Source organism: Pseudophryne corroboree, chromosome 9 (assembly GCF_028390025.1).
Source record: "Pseudophryne corroboree isolate aPseCor3 chromosome 9, aPseCor3.hap2, whole genome shotgun sequence".
Lineage (NCBI taxonomy): Eukaryota > Metazoa > Chordata > Amphibia > Anura > Myobatrachidae > Pseudophryne > Pseudophryne corroboree.
The window spans coordinates 430606424-430627437 of NC_086452.1; the positions used below are offsets into that span (position 1 = coordinate 430606424).

Genomic DNA, 21014 nt, shown 5'->3' on the forward strand with positions numbered 1-21014 from the left:
TATTGTGCTCACCCCCGGGAGCCCAGTGAGATGCTAACAGCATCTCTGGGCTTCGATCACCTCTGCCTGACAGGCAGGGCCGGCTCCAGGCATGTTCCAATAGAGCGGCCGCGCAGGGCGCCACCCTTAATGGGCGCCGCGCGCTGTCACCGCTATATTGGAGCCTGGAGCCTGGTCCTGTGTGCCTCCGTCCCCGGCCTGCCTCCTGGTCCCACTCTCAGCCAGCAGCCCTGGCGCCGCACAGCGCGCATAGCGCGCGCTGAGTTTATAGTGTGAAACTGTGCGCCCACCCGCCGGAGGCACCCCGTCCTCACACAGCAGGAGCAGCAGCCGCCTCCGCTTCTTCCTCCTTCCCGCCCAAGCGAACCATCGGCAGCAGCGCGGTGAGCATGGGGGGGTGGGGGGGGGGGGGTATCTGGCACTTGGGACATATTTGGCACTTTGGGCATATCTGAGACTGTGTGGCATGTGTATCTGGCACTGGGGGGCATGGTGTATCTGGCACTGGGGGCATATCTGGCACTGTGGGGCATGGTGTATCTGGCACTGTGGGGCATATCTGACACTGGGGCATGTGTATCTGGCACTGTGGGGCAGATGTATCTGGCACTGGGGGCATATCTGGCACTGTGGGGCATGGTGTATCTGGCACTAGGGGCATATCTGGCACTGTGGGGGCATTTATCTGGCACTGTGGGGACATTTATCTGGCAGTGTGGGGTATTTATCTGGCACTGGGGGCATTTATCTGGCACTGGGGCATTTATCTGGCACTGGGGACATTTATCTGGCACTGTGGGGACATTTATCTGGCAGTGTGGGGTATTTATCTGGCACTGGGGGCATTTATCTGGCACTGGGGACATTTATCTGGCACTGGGGACATTTATCTGGCACTGTGGGGGCATTTATCTGGCACTGTGGGGGCATTTATCTGGCACTGTGGGGACATTTTTCTAGCACTATGGGGGCATTTATCTGGCACTGTGGGGACATTTATCTGGCACTGTGGGGTGCACTGTGGGGACATTTATCTGGCACTGTGGGGCGCACTGTGGGGGCATTTATCTGGCACTGTGGGGCATTTATCTGGCACTGAGGACATTTATCTGGCACTGTGGGGCGCACTGTGGGGACATTTATCTGGCACTGTGGGGGCATTTATCTAGCACTGTGGGGGCATTTATCTAGCATTGTGGGGGCTTTTCTGTATCTACATATCTGGCACTGTGTGGCCATTTATGTATCTGGCATTGCTGGGGGGCATGTCATGTGTATGTCATGTGTAGCTGGCACGGCTGGGGAGCATATCATGTAGTGTTCCCGCTAGGCGTCTGTGGCTAGGCAATGTGTCTAACGTGCTCTGCCTGGCGCAAAGTGTCTAACGTGCTCTGCCTGGCGCAAAGTGTCTAACGTGCTCTGCCTGGCGCAAAGTGTCTAACGTGCTCTGCCTGGCGCAAAGTGTCTAACGTGCTCTGCCTGGCGCAAAGTGTCTAACGTGCTCTGCCTGGCGCAAAGTGTCTAGGAGGTTCTACCTGGTGCAGTGTGTATTAACTGCACTACTGTGTGGTGTAATGCGAATTGCCACTTATGTGGCCACGCACCTTCCCCACGAAGCAACGCCCCTAAATTTTTGCTGCGCGCCTTTGGCGCGCACTGTCCATGCTTTACCATGTACGTAGATGAGCACCAAGCATTACAGTATGTACGTCATTTTGCCCTCCTATGTGTAAGGCTGCTAATTGTGTGCGTAGAGAAGGTGTGAAAACATATTTATTTATAGCCTAATAATATGAAGTCATGAGGCCACGCCCACTTTCCAAGAGCCCACGCCCACTTTTGCTGGAGCGCGCGCCTTCGGCGCGCGCATAAGGGGGGGGGGCGCTTTTACATGTTTTCGCTCAGGGTGCTAGACAGGCAGAGGCGGGTCACGGGTTGGAGGGGGGCAGTCTGGACAACACAGGCGTGTCCGGACCGTTGGGGGGGGACGGGGGGGGGGGAGGGGGGGGGTAGGTCCTGACCTGCAGGAGATCCAAGGAGATGTCATAGGTGCGGCTACACATACAGGATTTAAAGAGGAACATTATAGGCCCATCTAGACAGCGCTCTTCAAATATCTCTAATGACCCATTTGCAGCAGCTTGTGGTTGTTAAGTAATGGCACTGAAACAGTAGGTGTGAGATTTGTTTTTATCCAATACTATGCTATCCCCAAGGTCATAAGTCATATATTATAGTAGTCATGCTAAAAGTCGGCCGACGATTCGAACTAAGCTGCCCTTATCTTTGTCCAGGCACTAACCTTCTGCCAGTGTGCTATGCCGTGCCAGGCCTCTGGAGGCATATGCGAGAGACAGCACAGCCCTGATATAGGCAGTTGCCATTATGACATCACAGCATGACCTCACACACCCCACCAGACCGACCCAGACTGGTTATTTCTGGTTTGAGGCCCTTGTTGTCTTTTACATGACTGACCTAAGGGAAATGTGATTTCACTTATTATAAAAAACTATTACAAATATTTTTATTACTTGCGTCTGCCCGCAGTTTTCTCGCTTAGTGGCATTTGATATTGTAATGTCTATTTTAATTTGTACACATAGGGCCTGATTTAGGTTGGATCACAATAGAGATGGAGCCGCTCTTATCTACAGCGGCTCCATCGCAAACGTGCACTCCCGGCGTGACTAGGCGATCCGTCCGCCTAGTCACGCCAGGAGTGCACAGAGATGCTTCCTATTCTGAGCGTCTCTGTCTAGGCGCATGTGCCCGCCTGGGCAGAGACGCTCTTCATTCAAGTGACCGATGGGTCAGTGGCGTCACAACGGGGGTGCGGCCTGCACCCGAGTGTCACCCGCCAAGGGGTGACACCAATGTGACGGCTCCTATTCAGTGACAGGAGCCGGGTGTTGCACTGTGATATTACATGCAGCACCCAGCTCCTGTCACTGTGCAGGAGCCGGGACACCTGGAGCGATAAAAAGGAGATTCGGGCCAGGAGGCCACGCCCCTACCCACGAGGCAATGCCCCCTTTTTGCTGCTGCACACTGCATTACCTCCTCCCCTCCTCTCCGGGTGTCACCAGTGACAGTGACGCCTCTGCCATGCTTGTAGCAGCTGGTCCTAAGATCTCCGTCTGCAGCCCTGAGTGTTTGCCCCTTTGACTTTTGATCATCATAGTGAAGCAGATGCTTACAGGAACTGCAGGGGCTTGGGGCGGGATTTACTAAAGGGAAAATGCGGTAAAACCCCCGTTTTACCGCATTTTTATATGTACTAACTCCCGACCGCCGCGTTTTCGCCTCATAGGGTATCGCCATCTTTTTATGGCGATACCCTATAGAAGCCTATGGGATTCTTACCGCCACCCCACGCCGCATCCCGCTGCCGCCCCGCCCCGCTCACGACGACCCCCCCCCCTCCCCCCCCCTCCCCCCGGCATACCTGAGCTGCTGCTGCCTGCTGGTGCGGCCCCCCTCCTCCTTCTCCCCCGCATCACAGCCTTGTCTCCTTCCGGCTGCAGGGGGGAGGAGGAGGAGCCCGGGGACTCCCTGCCCACGTCACCTCCCGAGTCTGGGAGGTGACGGAGACCCCCGCAGACATCATCGCGGGGGGCCTCCTATACCGCATTGCGATACTAATCGCATATGTTAGTACATATGCGATTAGTATCGCTGCGGTAGGCGGCGATTGCTTATAGTAAATCCCGCCCTTGGACTGAAAAGAAAAATTGATGGGGATAAGGGGTATACGTGGTATAAACAGTCTCACCTGCACCACATCCCGTTACAATCTCTCCCTCAATTAGGTTTCTCCACAGAGCAGTCACTTTAAGTCGGGTTCTGTTGTACATATAAATTGGGCAGAGTCAAGTTCCGCAAAAGCGTGACCGGAACACCAAATTCCACTCATACTGTATAGTCATTTTGGATGGGTTGGTATCGGGTGACCAGCAGTTGGGAGACCGCCAGTCACCATACCGACGCCAGGATCCCATCTGTCAGTTGGCCGGCAGGGGGGGGTGGCGAGCGCAATGAAGCCCCTTGCGGGCTCGCTGAGCTTGCTACGCAGCGGGCTCGCCACAGGTTCTATTTCTACTCTATGGGTGTCGTGGACACCCACGAGTGGGAATAGTCCCTGTTGGTCGGCATGCCAACCGGCGGACTAATCAGTGTTCGGGATGCCGGCGTCGGTCACATAACCGCATCCCTTTTGGACATGAGGAGCCTGCACACTGCAAGCGTCTGTTTTTTCCTTTATTATTCCTTTCCCTGATGTCAGATCGAGATCATACATACCTCAGTCCTTTTCTAGGTCACTAAGCTGTACAATAGTGAAAACGTGAAACATTGATAAATGCTATAACAAATAAAGAATACACTAACACCTCAGAGCATGAGGTAAAAATAGGCGTTGTCGTCGCAAAGCGAACACAACCATCCCACCAGGGCCGGTTCCGGGGCTTCTGGCGCCCCTGGTGGCATTAGGGGGCGTGGCTTCGTACAGGGGGCGTGGTCATTTACGCCCCTTGTACAGACTGAAATGATGTGCGGTGCGCAATGACGTCATCGCGCACCGCACAGCAAAGGTCCTCTCCACGAAGGGAACTAGACGCGCGTAGTGTCTAGTTCCCTTCGTGGAGAGGACCTTTGCTCTGCGGTGCGCGATGACGTCATCGCGCACCGCACAGTAAAGGACCTCTCTACGAAGCGAAACTAGACGCGTACGCGTCTAGTTTCCCTTCCCAGCGGCAGCAGGGGGGCAGCGGGGGGCACACAGCAGCAGCGGATCTTGCCCTGGTGCGGCGCCCTCCGGAAGCCGGCGCCCCGGGCAAAAGTCCTGCTTGCCCGTGGCAAGATCCGCTACTGCATCCCACAGTCACTACAGCACCCTACTGTCCCACACAGTGCTAGGAGAGGGCTGACATGTGGGAAAGAATGGGGCTGCACCCAGTCTGCTGCAGCTGAGACCAAGAGAAGAGAGTGCAACAAGTTGCTCTGCCCGTGCTGCAGCCTGCAGAGCTTCTCCTGCCTGACACATACTGTGCTGCTGCTGACCAGGAGAGAGTGCAACAAGTTGCTCTGCCTGCGCTGCAGCCTGCAGAGCTTCTCCTGCCTGACACATACTGTGTGCTGCTGCTGACTAGGAGGAGAGAGATTGCAACAAGTTGCTCTGCCCGTGCTGCAGCCTGCAGAGCTTCTCCTGCCTGACACATTCTGTGCTGCTGCTGAACAGGAGAGAGCGCAACAAGTTGCTGTGTCCGTGCTGCAGCCTGCAGATCTTCTCCTCCCTGACAAATACTGTGCTGCTGCTGCTGCTGACCGGTAGGAGAGAGCGCAACAAGTTGCTCAGCCCGTGCTGCAAGCTGCAGAGCTTCTCCTGCCTGACATATACTGTGCTGCTGCTGCTGACTAAGCTGAGTCCCTGGTTCCCCCAGCAGCAGGCAGCCCCTCCTCTCCCCGGCTGGACGGAGTCCCAGCCTCTAGTCCATGTGTTGGAGGCCCCCCTGACGCCGCCGCCGGGAGTGGAGGAGTGTCTGTCAGTCAGCAGCAGCAGCAGCAGCAGCCAGTCTGGGATATCCCAGTGCCCAGCAAGGAGCGGGCACCATGGGCTACGAGCTAGAGCGCTTCTGCGGGGAGGTGGACCCGGACTTCCAGTGCAGCCTGTGCCACCGAGTGCTGGAGGACCCGCTGAGCACCCCCTGCGGCCACGTCTTCTGCGCCGGCTGCGTCCTGCCCTGGGTGGTGCAGCAGGGGAGCTGCCCGGTACGCTGCCGCAGGCTCTCCGCCAAGGAGCTCCACCACGTGCTGCCCCTGAGGAGCCTGATCCTGAAGCTGGAGATCCGCTGCGAGCACCGCGCCCGGGGCTGCGACAAGGTGCTGAGCCTGCAGAGCCTGGCGGAGCACGTCGACATGTGCGACTACTCGCCGGCCCGGTGCCGACACCGCGGCTGCAGCGAAGTGCTCAACCTGCGGGACATGGACGCCCACATGCGGGAACAGTGCGAGCACCGGCCGGCGGGCATCTGCCAGGGGGGCTGCGGGCTGACGCTGACCTGCCGGGAGCAGAGCCTGGGCGAGCACTGCTGCCTGCGGGCGCTGCAGGGGCACAACGGGCTGCTGCAGGCGAAGGTCTCCGGGCTGGAGACGGAGCTGAAGAAGAGGGCGCTGCGGGCCGGCCGCCGGGAGAAGTCGCTGGTGTCCCGGCTCTCCGCCGTGCAGAACGAGCTGCAGATGACGGCGCTGCGCTACCAGAAGAAGTTCACGGAGTACAGCGCCAGGCTGGAGTCCCTCACCCGGGCTGTGGCCGCTGCCCCCGGCAAGGTAAGACTCCTCTCATCAGCTGTCAGGGCACTGTAAGTCTCAGCAAGCCCTTCTGGGGGTTGTAGCCTCTTGTCATCAGCTGTCACGGCACTACAAGTCCTGCTGTAGCCCTGGCTGGGGGTTGTAGCCTCCTGTCATCAGCTGTCATGGGACTACAAGTCTCAGCACGCCCTGCTGGAGCCCTGGCTGGGGTTTGTAGCTTCCTGTCACCAGCTGTCATGGCACTACAAGCCCCAGCAAGCCCAGCTGCAGCCCTGGCTGGCAGTTGTAGCCTCCTGTCATCCGCTGTCATGGGACTACAAGTCTCAGCATGTCCTGCTGGAGCCCTGGCTTGTGGTTGTAGCCTCCTGTCACCAGCTGTCATGGGACTACAAGTCTCAGCATGTCCTGCTGGAGCCCTGGCTGGGGGTTGTAACTTCCTGTCATCAGCTGTCATAGGACTACAAGTCTCAGCATGTCCTGCTGGAGCCCTGGCTGGGGGTTGTAACTTCCTGTCATCAGCCGTCATAGGACTACAAGTCTCAGCACGCCCTGCTACAGCCCTGGCTGCGGGTTGTAGCCTCCTGTCATCAGCAGTCATGGGACTACAAATCTCAGCACGCTCTGCTGGATCCCTGGCTGGGGGTTGTAGCCTCCTGTCAGCTGTCATGGGACTACAAGTCTCAGCATGTCCTGCTGGAGCCCTGGCTGGGGGTTGTAGCCTCCTGTCAGCTGTCATGGGACTACAAGTCTCAGCATGTCCTGCTGGAGCCCTGGCTGGGGGTTGCAGTCCCATGCACTATAGAGGGAATTTGTTGCAGAGTTGCCCGACTGCGCACATATCGGCCAGTTATGGTAGTGGCGACATCGCAAGCTTTATGGGGTGCCAGGGAAAATTGGTGATGCCGGTGGGTGCGATATGCCGTTCCGGGGCAGCACGTCTCGCCCATCGCTTTCAAATAACCCCCCTCTTCTTCATGAATTCAGAGGGGTCAGCGTGAATGGGTTCTTTATGTTTGCCGGCAATTGCAATGTCGACAGTCATTATATAGACACCTTGATGTCAACAGGTACAGGATGATATTGACACACAACATGTTCAACATGTCAGCAGCCAGTATGTGGACAGCTACATAATGCTGACACCCAATTTTAACCCTAACCCTTACATTTCTGTTTTCAGCATTCTATCTGTGTGACACTGTACAGGTGTTGACATGTGGCATGTCGGCATTTTAACCATGTTGACATGACAGTCAACATTGTGGAGTTAATCTTTTGGCTGTCTGGATTATTACTGCAGCCTTACGTGACTGTAGAGCTGCCTGAACTTGCATGGTGACCTTCACTATTCCCTTCTAGGGGCAACCTGGCAGTCTCCTTGTTTTGGGATCCCTTCTTCCCAGTACAGGATGAGGTTTGCAGCTGGGCATGAGTCCGGGTAATGATACGTATACCTATTGCCCCCCATGCCCATTTTGCATTGGCCAGCTTGTGTTCAGTCTCCTGTGGTGGGTGCATGGATGGTGGTGATAGGAGCTGTGAGTCCTACCATGGTATTGTTGATGTGTTGTTGGTTTAGAATAAAACCACTTTTAGAGTGGACACGTGTCATGTGTACCTCACTAGCTTTTGTGGAACTGCAAGCACCAGCATAACCAGGCAGCCAATCTGCACTGTAGCGTGGAGGTATATATTCTTTGTGACGTGAAGGAGAAACATCCGAAGTTTGGACACAAAACTGTTTCTAGCTTAATCAGCATCATTTATCAGCAGCAGGATAACAGCCCAGAAATACCCTTTAGAAGTCTTGTTATCTTGTTATATACAGTATATATGAGACATAACACTGACATTGTGAATTGTTTGCTCCAAAAGCACAACAAAATAGACCCTCGTTTAGGTCCGGCGCACTTTCCAGGTCATTAATTGTGGCACACAGCTGTGTTGTGTCAACTTGTGATGAGATGTCACCAGTTTGCACAGCAGGAATGGGGTTAAAAGAAAGTGTTGTTTCAAAGCTCTACTATACATATCCCAATCCCAACAGTATGTCCAAAGAAAGGTGGGATCATATAACAAACGTCAGATCCGAAGGAAATTCATATATATACATTTATTTGTATCATGAGATCTCCTAGGAGTGAAGTGGTTAAGTCTCTAGCAGTAAAACCTTTAGGGCAGATGGAAAGATGTCATCGACCAAAATTATGGCTTGCTAAAATCAAATTCATGACTCTTGCAAGGCTTAGAGAAACCCCAAAAAGTTAAGGTACATTAGGTTCTGAAGTGTGCAAACCACAACCACTATCTGTTAAACCTACACGTCCACAGTTAACGCACAATAGTCAGCCAATGTTAGCCACCCTTGCACAATTATTAAATCGCTTGCTTATCGTCCCTTCCCCTGCATTAGTGACTGTCTAGCCTCATCTACATGTATTTTATTATATAATGCCTCTTTTTCATCCTGCCCATAAATTTTGTGAAGTGGTTGGAATTATTTTAGAACACATTGCCCCCAGACATGTCTGTCAGCTGGAGGCTCAGCCAGGCAGTGGGGTCTTGGAAAAGGGAAAAAATATTTACAACAAGTTGCTTTAGCTGCTCCAAGGAGACAATGTCTGCTTTATAAAGTAATGTCAAAGGCCACGCTTATAATAACAGCACAAAATGCAGGGAAAATTAACACCTCTGCTGCCAGAAGACAATGTCCTACATTGCTGAGTAACATGATGCAGCCCCCACCAGTCCCTGCAATCTATCTGATTGAGTAACAGAAGTCTCCTCTCAGCCTCGCTTCCATCCAGGAGTTATTTAAAGTCTGAGAAGCTGAAAAAGTTTTTGAATTCTTTTTTGTTTTGTTTTGTTTTTGTATTTGATTCAAGTTTAAACCAGTCCAAAACTTTGTTTTATTACTTCCAGCCCCCCCCCCCCCCCCCCCCAATCATACCGTTAAAAAAAAAGCCTGAGAGGTAGATCTTGTTAAATAATTGTAATTAGTATTTCTGTTATTTATATATTTTTTTAATAAATAATTTTTTTAATTAGTTTTTCTCCAAATAAGAACGCTATGTTCCGATAAAAAAAATAGAGCCATGTTTCTCATTGTTTTATAGCCTGTCAGGAAGAAATGACAGTACTAGCGCCTGCTGTGACATTTATAACCTCTCTATAGCCCTGCAATTTTACCCTGCCTTCTGGCATGTAAAGGGTTAACGCACGGGATTCCATTGGAAAGCAACAAAGTGAGCTTGGTCAGCAATTATGTTATTTATTAGTATGTTATTAATATGTTTGAAGCCATGTAATATAATATAGCACTGGTGGGTTGGGGTTCACCAAGTGGGGCGGGTACACTTTGTTAGTGAGCTGTGTAATCCCAATGACCGCTGTATTCTAAGTCTCCAGTGTGAGCGCAGTACTCCTGGTGATGTCAGAGTAGCAGGGAGAGGTGGACGCCCAGACCAAGTTGCTATTTAGCTCCTGATTGGTCTAGTTGTGTTCGATAAGAAGCATCATGATCCCTGTGATTAAAGGGCTGCACTGAGGAAGTGCCAGCCACATGGGAGTTTACGCAATCCACTGGATTGGAAGATTAGTCTTAAGTTGTGGATTGTCAGAATGCCATATAATGTGCCGTAATGGTCATATGCACCCATATTCATTGAAATAAATCAATACCTTGAGATGTATATATATATTTTTCAAAGTGGACAAACCCTCCGTCCCAGCAAAACGCAACTACTTTACATATGTTGTAGATCAAGGTGTCTTTGCTGAGCACCCTCATGGAAATAGTTTATGTACATTGCAATATGATTTTCCATTCATGTACCATAGCCCAATCGTTGTTACCTTATACCGTCCACCACCCAAGATGGATAGGAGGAGGCGCTGCAACTTTGAAGCACAGGGTGACGGGTGGCTGATCCTTGGCATTGAAGGCTATAAGATGGGCAGTGTGTATTGAATACACCGTAACTGTACGATCAGGGCTCTTTCTCCTAACAATTGGTGCTCACCAGAAATTTGTGTCTATGGGGTCAATTCTATTCGGCAACTAAAGAATAGCGCCGGGAATTAGCTCCCAACGCTATTCAATTCTGCTACTAGTTGCCCGCAATTGTCGGGAATTCTTCTCTCATCCCCGGGGGATGAGAGAAGAAACCCGACAAAAGTGCTGCCTCGCGGCCGGCGCGAGGCTGATTCTGTCGGGAATCAGCCTCGCGCCGGGTAGTTAAGTCGGAGAATGCCCGTTCTCCCGACAAAACTACCTGTTAAGTCGGCGAGAACGGAACATCGCGACTTAACTTTAGCTGAATTGAATAGCGTCGGGAGCTAATTCCCGGCGCTATTCTTTAGTTGCCGAATAGAATTGACCCCTATGTGCACAATCCTTTTATGTTTTCTAAAGTAAAATGAAAATAGGATTCCCTGGGGAAAAAGTAATTCAGATGCATTCCTATAGAAATAGTACATGAGCTACAGTACGTCTATGGAAATAGTGCATCAGATACGTCACTAAACAAATAGCGCATCAGATACGTCACTATGGAAAAAGTGCATCAGATACGTCCCTATGGAAATAGCGCATCAGATACGTCCCTATGGAAATAGCGCATCAGATACATCACTATGGAAAACGCATCAGATACGTCACTATGGAAATAGCGCATCAGATACGTCACTATGGAAATAGCGCATCAGATACGTCACTATGGAAATAGTGCATCAGATACGTCCCTATGGAGATAGTGCATCAGATACGTCACTATGGAAATAGCGCATCAGATACGTCACTATGGAAATAGTGCATCAGATACGTCACTATGGAAAAAGTGCATCAGATACGTCCCTATGGACGTCACTATGGAAATAGCGCATCAGATACGTCACTATGGAAATAGCGCATCAGATACGTCACTATGGAAATAGCGCATCAGATACGTCACTATGGAAATAGCGCATCAGATACGTCACTATGGAAATACAGCATCGGGTACGTCACTATGGAAATACTGCATCAGGTACGTCACTATGGAAATACTGCATCAGGTACGTCACTATGGAAATACTGCATCGGATACGTCACTATGGAAATAGCGCATCTGGTACGTCACTATGGAAATACTGCATCAGGTTCGTTCCTATGGAAATAGCGCATCAGGTACGTCCCTATGGAAATAGCGCATCAGGTACGTCCCTATGGAAATAGCGCATCAGGTACGTCCCTATGGAAATAGCGCACCAGATGCACTCCTGTGGAAATAGTGCATCAGATGTGCCCCTATTAAAAAATAGCGCATTGGATGCATCCCTGCGGAAGTAGCGCATCGGATGAGCCTCCATGGAAGTAGCGCATTGGATTAGCCACTATGGAAAGTAGCACACTGGGTTCGCCCATATGGAAATAGCACATCTGATGCACTCCTATGGAAATAGCGCATTGGATGCGCCCCTATGGTTATAGCTCCTTGGATGCGTCCCTGTGGGAATAGTTTTTGTACATTACCATTCGTGTAGCATGGCCTTGCTTATGTATTATGGAACTGTATAAGCATTCAGTATCTCCGTGTGCGCAGCACCGTTACCCAGCGTAAAGCCTTCTGGTGTTATACACTGCCACATTGTTCCTGTCCAAGGGAGAAAAATCTAGATTTCCCGTGGACATGAAATTCATCTTTATTTTGTCCTGTTCGAAGTTCATGTGCCAAACACAACACTTCTTACTTTAGCAGTTATTCTAAGGTGGGCAGCAGCCAATCATTTCCATCAGATGTCGCGTCCAGCTGGGACCAGAAGCGTTAAACTCTTAACTGCGCCCCTCTCAAATTCATTATTTTTTCAGAGAACTTGCCAAAAGGCCCACTGGTCGGGGGGTTACAATGGACTTCTCTTTATAGTATTACCACCTTATAGAATAAAGATCTGACAAGTATTGAATTTAGTCACTGCAACAGTAATAATAATAATAATAATATTAATTAATTATTATAATAATACAAATAAAAAAACTTATACACATACAGATTCTATGAAAGGAGGTCCCAAGACTCCCCAAACATGATTAGGAAAGAATCTACAGGCCACCTGTTTTACACCAATGTATTTCCTACATCTCGAGTACTAAATCTGCCAGTTATGCACTTAGACTCACATACTGAACCAAAAGAAAACATTGTGATATACTGTACATACTTGCAAACATCATAGAGACCTATTTCTGGACCTAACGGTCTCTTTAATCTCTTCCCAGCGATTCCAAGCCCTCTTACCCCACTCATGCACTATCTAAATCCCTCTGCACCCCCATGCATTTAATTGCATTCCCTTCCCTCAACCACATCACAGACCCCCTTTTCCATTATACTTCCTCTGCCCACAGAGCTGCAATTATAAATGTTAGCAAATGGGACATGAATAAAAATGTTTCAAACACCCCCACCCAAAAACTCAGTTGTACTCAAATGAACCTTGAATACAGATTCCCTGTGCCCCCCTTCAGTTGTGCTGCCCCTCAGTTACCAGCCTGATTGCCGGTACTGCATGTGATGCAGCAAAGCTCTGACTCTGGTTGGCAGCCAAGACAGTGAAAATACCGACCCCGGTATCCCTACTGTTCTCAATCCCGACAGGGGCTCTGTACTATAGGAACCCTAATCCTAAACCTCCCCTCCCATAGCCTAACTCTAATACCCCTTTCACATCGCACTAAAAACCCGGTATCGACACGGCATATTGCCGTGTCGAAACGGGTCAGTGTGCGATGTGAAAGGTCCTTTTCAGAATTAGCGGGTCGCCTGACCCGGTAATTCAACCCGGTAAAAAAAAAGGGTTATTACCGGGTTGATTACCGGGTCAGGCGCAGTGTGAATGGGAGCCGTTCCGATGCGACACGGCTCCCATTCACAGCATAGGGAGAGGCGGCGCAGGAGATGAGCTCATCTCCCGGCGCCACCCCCGCCCCTGCTGCTGCTGCGCCCTCCGCTGCTATGGCAACCGACCCGGTATATTGCCGGGTCGGAAAGCCAGCAACGGAGCGCAAATGCCGGATCCCACCCGGTAAGTACACGTTTCTCTTACCGGGTAGGATCCGGCATTTGCGATCTGAATGCAGCATAACCCTCCTTGCCCACATCCTAACCATCCCCTGCATATTGGTCGGGATTCTGGCACTGGCATTCTATCAGATGTCGGGATTCCTGCGCTAGGATCCTGACCACCGGGAACGTGAACTCCGGCATGGTGACTACAGTGCTGTAACTAGACATTTTAGCGCTGTGTGCAAGAAACAGCATCGTCCATATTGGCCTGCATGTACAAGCAACGGGGCACCAGCGATGAACGAGTGCGGGGCCGCGCATCATTCATCGCTGGTGCCTCCACACTGAAAGATATGAACGGTATCTCGTTCATTAATGAACGAGATCGTTCATATCTTTCAGTCATATCGCCCAGTGTGTAGGGCCTATTACTCCATACAGCATGCTATATAGTGATTTATCATTAGTGATATAGCGTCAATTCATGAAGCAGTGAAAAGTGGAGAGAAGTGAGCCAGTGGAGAAGTTGCCCATGGCAACCAATCAGCATTGAAGTAACATTTATAATTTGCATACTATACAACTGTACGGAGCAGCTGATTGGTTGCCATGGGCAACTTCTCCACTGGCTCACTTCTCCACTGTTTTCACTGCTTCATGAATAGACCCTTTAGTCCATAGTATAAAGTCCAGGATCCAGCTACTATTTATGCGTGTCCAAGATTACATTGTCTTATTTGATGTTACCTTTTAACATTATTCATCATTTTAATAAATGTCACTAATACTATCCATATTGTATTCGTCCAACATTTACTAGGAAAGCAACACCACGCTGGTGTTATAGCCTATTGCTATATTGGGGCTGACTCCCCCTACCAGCTGCTTAAGTGACTAGCACGGTGGGTATTTTCCCTTCTATACTGTATTTGCCAACTAGCGATGGTCGCTTACGCCACTATACTGTTGGTGCTGCAAAAAAAAATCGATCACTTAAAAATGAGCTGCCAGCGCTTGGTCTAGAAGAGTGTTTGTATGTTGCAAACAGCATCGAGTTATTACTTTAGTTTCACCCTCTGTAGTGGAAGTGGCTGACTCATTTTTCTTTTAAACTACTGCCATGCTGCTGTTTCCGATTGTCCCTCATTTGCATTTAGGAGACAGTGGGCTAGATGCATCATCGCTTGGAAAGTGATAAAATGGAGAGTGAAAAAGTGCCAGCCAATCAGATCCTAACTGACATTTTTCAAACACAGCATGTGACATGGCAGTTAGGAGCTGATTGGCTGGGGCTTTTTCACTCTCCTTTTTATCACTTTCCAAGCAATGATGCATCTAGCCCAATGATTGTAAGTCACTTCTCTCTGTGGGACTTATTTATTAATAATCGCATTTGTATAGGCCCCTTAAGGTCCGTACACATTAGACATCGTCGCTCTGTGAGCATCGTCGTCTAATGTTTCCCCCTTCCGGGCCGGCCGGTCGGCTGCCGACTGTACACACTGAGCGATATGACCGCTCATATCGCTCAGTGACGTCATGCCTCCGCCAGCCCTGCATGCAGGTTATGGACGACAGTCCAGATCCTGCATGCATGCACTACCGACAGCGTCGATCGTTGGCGACCTGCGGGACCGCGCATCAGTCGTCGCTGGCAGCATACACACTTGCCGATAAAATGAGCGACGTCGCTCAGGGAGGCGGAAAATGAGCGACGTCGCTCATTTTATCGTAAAGTGTGTATGGGACTTTAGTATTACTTGAAGGACAAATGACGTCATTCAGAGCAGTCTGTAGAGCTGTCAGGCATGGTAGCTTCTGAACAAGCCTTTGATGGTCACATGTGACCTCCAGTACGCCGGTTGCACAGCGCTGATAAAAGCAATGCAAGCAGGAAAGTAAGGAGACTAAGAAGGATTATACATACGTTAAAAAGCGAAGGCTACTAAAACGGATACTGAGCATGGTGTACAGGTGGTTTCAGAAACATAGCGTTCAGTACTTAACTTTTCCGGCGCCCTCTAATGTGGGGGTTGTGCAGCATTTTCATTATTTTACATAAAACAGAAACACATGCTTTGCTGCTGACAGGTCTACTATAATTGATATACCGTTTATCTAGCAATTTTTCTCTAACGTCCTAGTGGATGCTGGGGACTCCGTCAGGACCATGGGGATTAGCGGCTCCGCAGGAGACAGGGCACAAAAATAAAGCTTTAGGATCAGGTGGTGTGCACTGGCTCCTCCCCCCTATGACCCTCCTCCAAGCCTCAGTTAGGTTTTTGTGCCCGTCCGAGCAGGGTGCAATCTAGGTGGCTCTCCTAAAGAGCTGCTTAGAAAAAGTTTTTAGGTTTTTTATTTTCAGTGAGTCCTGCTGGCAACAGGCTCACTGCATCGAGGGACTTAGGGGAGAGAAGTGAACTCACCTGCGTGCAGGATGGATTGGCTTCTTAGGCTACTGGACACCATTAGCTCCAGAGGGAGTCGGAACACAGGTCTCACCCTGGGGTTCGTCCCGGAGCCGCGCCGCCGACCCCCCTTGCAGATGCCGAAGATGGAAGAGGTCCAGAAGCAGGCGGCAGAAGACTCTTCAGTCTTCCTGAGGTAGCGCACAGCACTGCAGCTGTGCGCCATTGTTGTCAGCACACTTCACACAGCGGTCACGGAGGGTGCAGGGCGTTGTGGGGGCGCCCTGGGCAGCAATATATAATACCTTTTTATGGCTAAAAATACATCACATATAGCCCTTTGAGGCTATATGGATGTATTTAACCCCTGCCAGATCTCACAGATTCCGGAGAAGAGCCCGCCGAAATAGGGGGCGGGGCTTATTCTCCTCAGCACACAGCGCCATTTTCCTGCTCAGCTCCGCTGTGAGGAAGGCTCCCAGGACTCTCCCCTGCACTGCACTACAGAAACAGGGTAAAACAGAGAGGGGGGGCACTTTTTTTGGCGATATTAATATATTTAAGCTGCTATAAGGATACAACACTTATATAGGGTTGTTCCCATATATATTATAGCGCTTGGGTGTGTGCTGGCAAACTCTCCCTCTGTCTCCCCAAAGGGCTAGTGGGGTCCTGTCTTCAATAGAGCATTCCCTGTGTGTCTGCTGTGTGTCGGTACGTGTGTGTCGACATGTATGAGGACGATGTTGGTGTGGAGGCGGAGCAATTGTCGGTAATGGTGATGTCACCCCCTAGGGAGTCGACACCGGAATGGATGGCTTTGTTTATGGAATTACGTGATAATGTCAGCACATTACAAAAATCAGTTGACGACATGAGACGGCCGTCAAACCAGTTGGTACCTGCCCAGGCGTCTCAGACACCGTCAGGGGCTGTAAAACGCCCTTTACCTCAGTCGGTCGATACAGACCCAGACACGGACACTGAATCTAGTGTCGACGGTGAAGAAACAAACGTATTTTCCAGTAGGGCCACACGTTATATGATCACGGCAATGAAGGAGACTTTGCATATCTCTGATACTACAAGTACCACAAAAAGGGGTATTATGTGGGGGGTGAAAAAACTACCTGTAGTTTTTCCTGAATCAGAGGAATTGAATGATGTATGTGATGAAGCGTGGGTTAACCCAGATAGAAAAGGGCTAATTTCTAAAAAGTTATTGGAATTATACCCTTTCCCGCCAGAGGTTAGGGCGCGCTGGGAAACACCCCCTAAGGTGGATAAGGCGCTCACACGCTTATCAAAACAAGTGGCGTTACCGTCTCCTGATACGGCCGCCCTCAAGGATCCAGCTGATAGGAGGCTGGAAACTACTCTAAAAAGTATATACACACATACTGGTGTTATACTGCGACCAGCCATCGCCTCAGCCTGGATGTGCAGTGCTGGAGTGGTCTGGTCGGATTCCCTGACTGAAAATATTGATACCCTGGATAGGGACAGTATTTTACAGACTTTAGAGCAATTAAAGGATGCTTTTCTTTATATGCGAGATGCTCAGAGGGATATTTGCACTCTGGTATCGAGAGTAAGTGCGATGTCCATATCTGCCAGAAGAAGTTTATGGACACGACAGTGGTCAGGTGATGCGGATTCCAAACGGCATATGGAAGTATTGCCGTATAAAGGGGAGGAATTATTTGGCGTCGGTCTATCGGATTTGGTGGCCACGGCAACTGCCGGGAAATCCACCTTTTTACCTCAGACCCCCTCCCAACAGAAAAAGACACCGTCTTTTCAACCGCAGTCCTTTCGGTCCTATAAGAACAAGCGGGCAAAAGGACAGTCATATCTGCCCCGAGGCAGAGGAAAGGGTAAGAGAGGGCAGCAAGCAGCCCCTTCCCAGGAACAGAAGCCCTCCGCGGGTTCTGCAAAGCCCTCAGCATGACGCTGGGGCTTTACAAGCGGACTCAGGAGCGGTGGGGGGTCGACTCAAGAATTTCAGCGCGCAGTGGGCTTGCTCACAGGTGGACCCCTGGATCCTGCAGGTAGTATCTCAGGGTTACAGGTTGGAATTCGAGAAGTCTCACCCTCGCCGGTTCCTAAAGTCTGCTTTGCCAACGTCTCCCTCAGACAGGGCGACGGTATTGGAAGCCATTCACAAGCTGTTTTCTCAGCAGGTGATAGTCAAGGTACCCCTCCTACAACAGGGAAAGGGGTATTACTCCACGCTATTTGTGGTACCGAAGCCGGACGGCTCGGTAAGACCTATTCTAAATCTGAAATCTTTGAACCTGTACATACAAAAATTCAAGTTCAAGATGGAATCACTCAGAGCAGTGATAGCGAATCTGGAAGAAGGGGACTTTATGGTGTCCCTGGACATAAAAGATGCTTACCTACATGTCCCAATTTGCCCTTCACATCAAGGGTACCTCAGGTTCGTGGTGCAAAACTGTCATTATCAGTTTCAGACGCTGCCGTTTGGATTGTCCACGGCACCTCGGGTCTTTACCAAGGTAATGGCCGAAATGATGATTCTTCTGCGAAGAAGAGGCGTATTAATTATCCCTTACTTGGACGATCTCCTGATAAGGGCAAGGTCCAGAGAACAGCTGGAGGACGGAGTAGCACTAACCCAAGTAGTGCTGCAACAACACGGGTGGATTCTGAATTTCCCAAAATCTCAGTTGACCCCGACAACACGTCTGCTGTTCCTGGGAATGATTCTGGACACGGTTCAGAAAAAGGTGTTTCTTCCGGAGGAGAAAGCCAAGGAGTTATCCGAACTTGTCAGGAACCTCCTAAAACCAGGAAAAGTGTCTGTGCATCAATGCACAAGAGTCCTGGGAAAGATGGTGGCTTCTTACGAAGCAATCCCATTCGGCAGATTCCACGCACGAACTTTTCAGTGGGATCTGCTGGACAAATGGTCCGGATCGCATCTGCAGATGCATCAGCGGATAACCTTATCGCCACGGACAAGGGTGTCTCTTCTGTGGTGGTTGCAGAGTGCTCATCTGTTAGAAGGCCGCAGATTCGGCATACAGGACTGGGTCCTGGTGACCACGGATGCCAGTCTGAGAGGCTGGGGAGCGGTCACACAGGGAAGAAACTTCCAGGGAGTATGGTCAAGCCTGGAGATGTCTCTTCACATAAATATACTGGAGCTAAGAGCGATTTACAATGCTCTAAGCCTAGCAAAACCCCTGCTTCAGGGTCAGCCGGTGTTGATCCAGTCAGACAACATCACGGCAGTCGCCCACGTAAACAGACAGGGCGGCACAAGAAGCAGTAGAGCAATGGCAGAAGCTGCAAGGATTCTTCGCTGGGCGGAAGATCATGTGATAGCACTGTCAGCAGTGTTCATTCCGGGAGTGGACAACTGGGAAGCAGACTTCCTCAGCAGACACGATCTACACCCGGGAAGTGGGGACTTCATCCAGAAGTCTTCCACATGATTGTGAACCGTTGGGAAAAACCAAAGGTGGATATGATGGCGTCTCGCCTCAACAAAAAACTGGACAGGTATTGCGCCAGGTCAAGAGACCCTCAGGCAATAGCTGTGGACGCTCTGGTAACACCGTGGGTGTTCCAGTCAGTGTATGTGTTTCCTCCTCTGCCTCTCATACCCAAAGTACTGAGAATCATACGGCAAAGGGGAGTAAGAACGATACTCGTGGCTCCGGATTGGCCAAGAAGAACTTGGTACCCGGAACTTCAGGAGATGCTCACGGAAAATCCGTGGCCTCTACCTCTAAGACGGGACCTGATTCAGCAGGGACCGTGTCTATTTCAAGACTTACCGCGGCTGCGTTTGACGGCGTGGCGGTTGAACGCCGAATTCTAAGGGAAAAAGGCATTCCAGAAGAGGTCATTCCTACACTGGTTAAAGCCAGGAAGGAGGTGACTGCACAACATTATCACCGCATTTGGAGAAAATATGTTGCGTGGTGCGAGGCCAGGAAGGCCCTCACGGAGGAATTTCAATTGGGTCGATTCCTACATTTCCTGCAAACAGGATTGTCTATGGGCCTCAAGTTGGGGTCCATTAAGGTTCAAATTTCGGCCCTGTCGATTTTCTTCCAGAAAGAATTGGCTTCAGTTCCTGAAGTCCAGACTTTTGTAAAAGGAGTACTACATATACAGCCCCCGGTTGTGCCCCCAGTGGCTCCGTGGGACCTTAATGTAGTTTTGGATTTTCTCAAATCCCATTGGTTTGAGCCACTCAAATCGGCGGATTTGAAATATCTTACATGGAAAGTAACCATGCTACTGGCCCTGGCTTCAGCCAGGAGAGTGTCAGAATTGGCGGCTTTATCGTATAAAAGCCCATATCTGATTTTCCATTCGGACAGGGCAGAACTGCGGACGCGTCCTCATTTTCTGCCTAAGGTGGTGTCAGCGTTTCACCTGAACCAGCCTATTGTGGTGCCTGCGGCTACTAGCGATTTGGAGGATTCCAAGTTGCTGGACGTTGTCAGGGCATTGAAAATATATATTTCAAGGACGGCTGGAGTCAGAAAATCTGACTCGCTGTTTATACTGTATGCACCCAACAAGCTGGGTGCTCCTGCTTCTAAGCAGACGATTGCTCGTTGGATTTGTAGCACAATTCAACTTGCACATTCTGTGGCAGGCCTGCCACAGCCTAAATCTGTCAAGGCCCATTCCACAAGGAAGGTGGGCTCATCCTGGGCGGCTGCCCGAGGGGTCTCGGCATTACAACTCTGCCGAGCAGCTACGTGGTCGGGGGAGAACACGTTTGTAAAATTCTACAAATTTGATACCCTGGCTAAAGAGGACCTGGAGTTCTCTCATTCGGTGCTGCAGAGTCATCCGCACTCTCCCGCCCGTTTGGGAGCTTTGGTATAATCCCCATGGTCCTGACGGAGTCCCCAGCATCCACTAGGACGTTAGAGAAAATAAGATTTTACTTACCGATAAATCTATTTCTCGTAGTCCGTAGTGGATGCTGGGCGCCCATCCCAAGTGCGGATTGTCTGCAATACTTGTACATAGTTATTGTTAAAAAAAAAATCGGGTTCTTGTTGTGAGCCGTCTGTTCAGAGACTCCTACGTTGTCATACTGTTAACTGGGTTCAGATCACAAGTTGTACGGTGTGATTGGTGTGGCTGGTTTGAGTCTTACCCGGGATTCAAAATCCTTCCTTATTGTGTACGCTCGTCCGGGCACAGTATCCTAACTGAGGCTTGGAGGAGGGTCATAGGGGGAGGAGCCAGTGCACAC

At 50.4% G+C, this 21014-nt stretch overlaps 1 protein-coding gene across 2 annotated transcripts in view; it reads left to right on the plus strand.

Annotated features, from left to right (window-relative positions):
* Positions 1 to 5342: 5342 nt before the first annotated feature.
* The window catches only part of PDZRN3 (PDZ domain containing ring finger 3), a 369995-nt gene continuing 354323 nt past the window's right edge, over positions 5343 to 21014 (plus strand). For both annotated transcript variants that reach the window (XM_063941027.1, XM_063941028.1), the window contains exon 1: positions 5343 to 6327. In XM_063941027.1, coding sequence (XP_063797097.1) covers positions 5611 to 6327 — 717 coding nt within the window. In that variant the 5' untranslated portion in view covers positions 5343 to 5610. The remainder of the gene's footprint in view (positions 6328 to 21014) is intronic.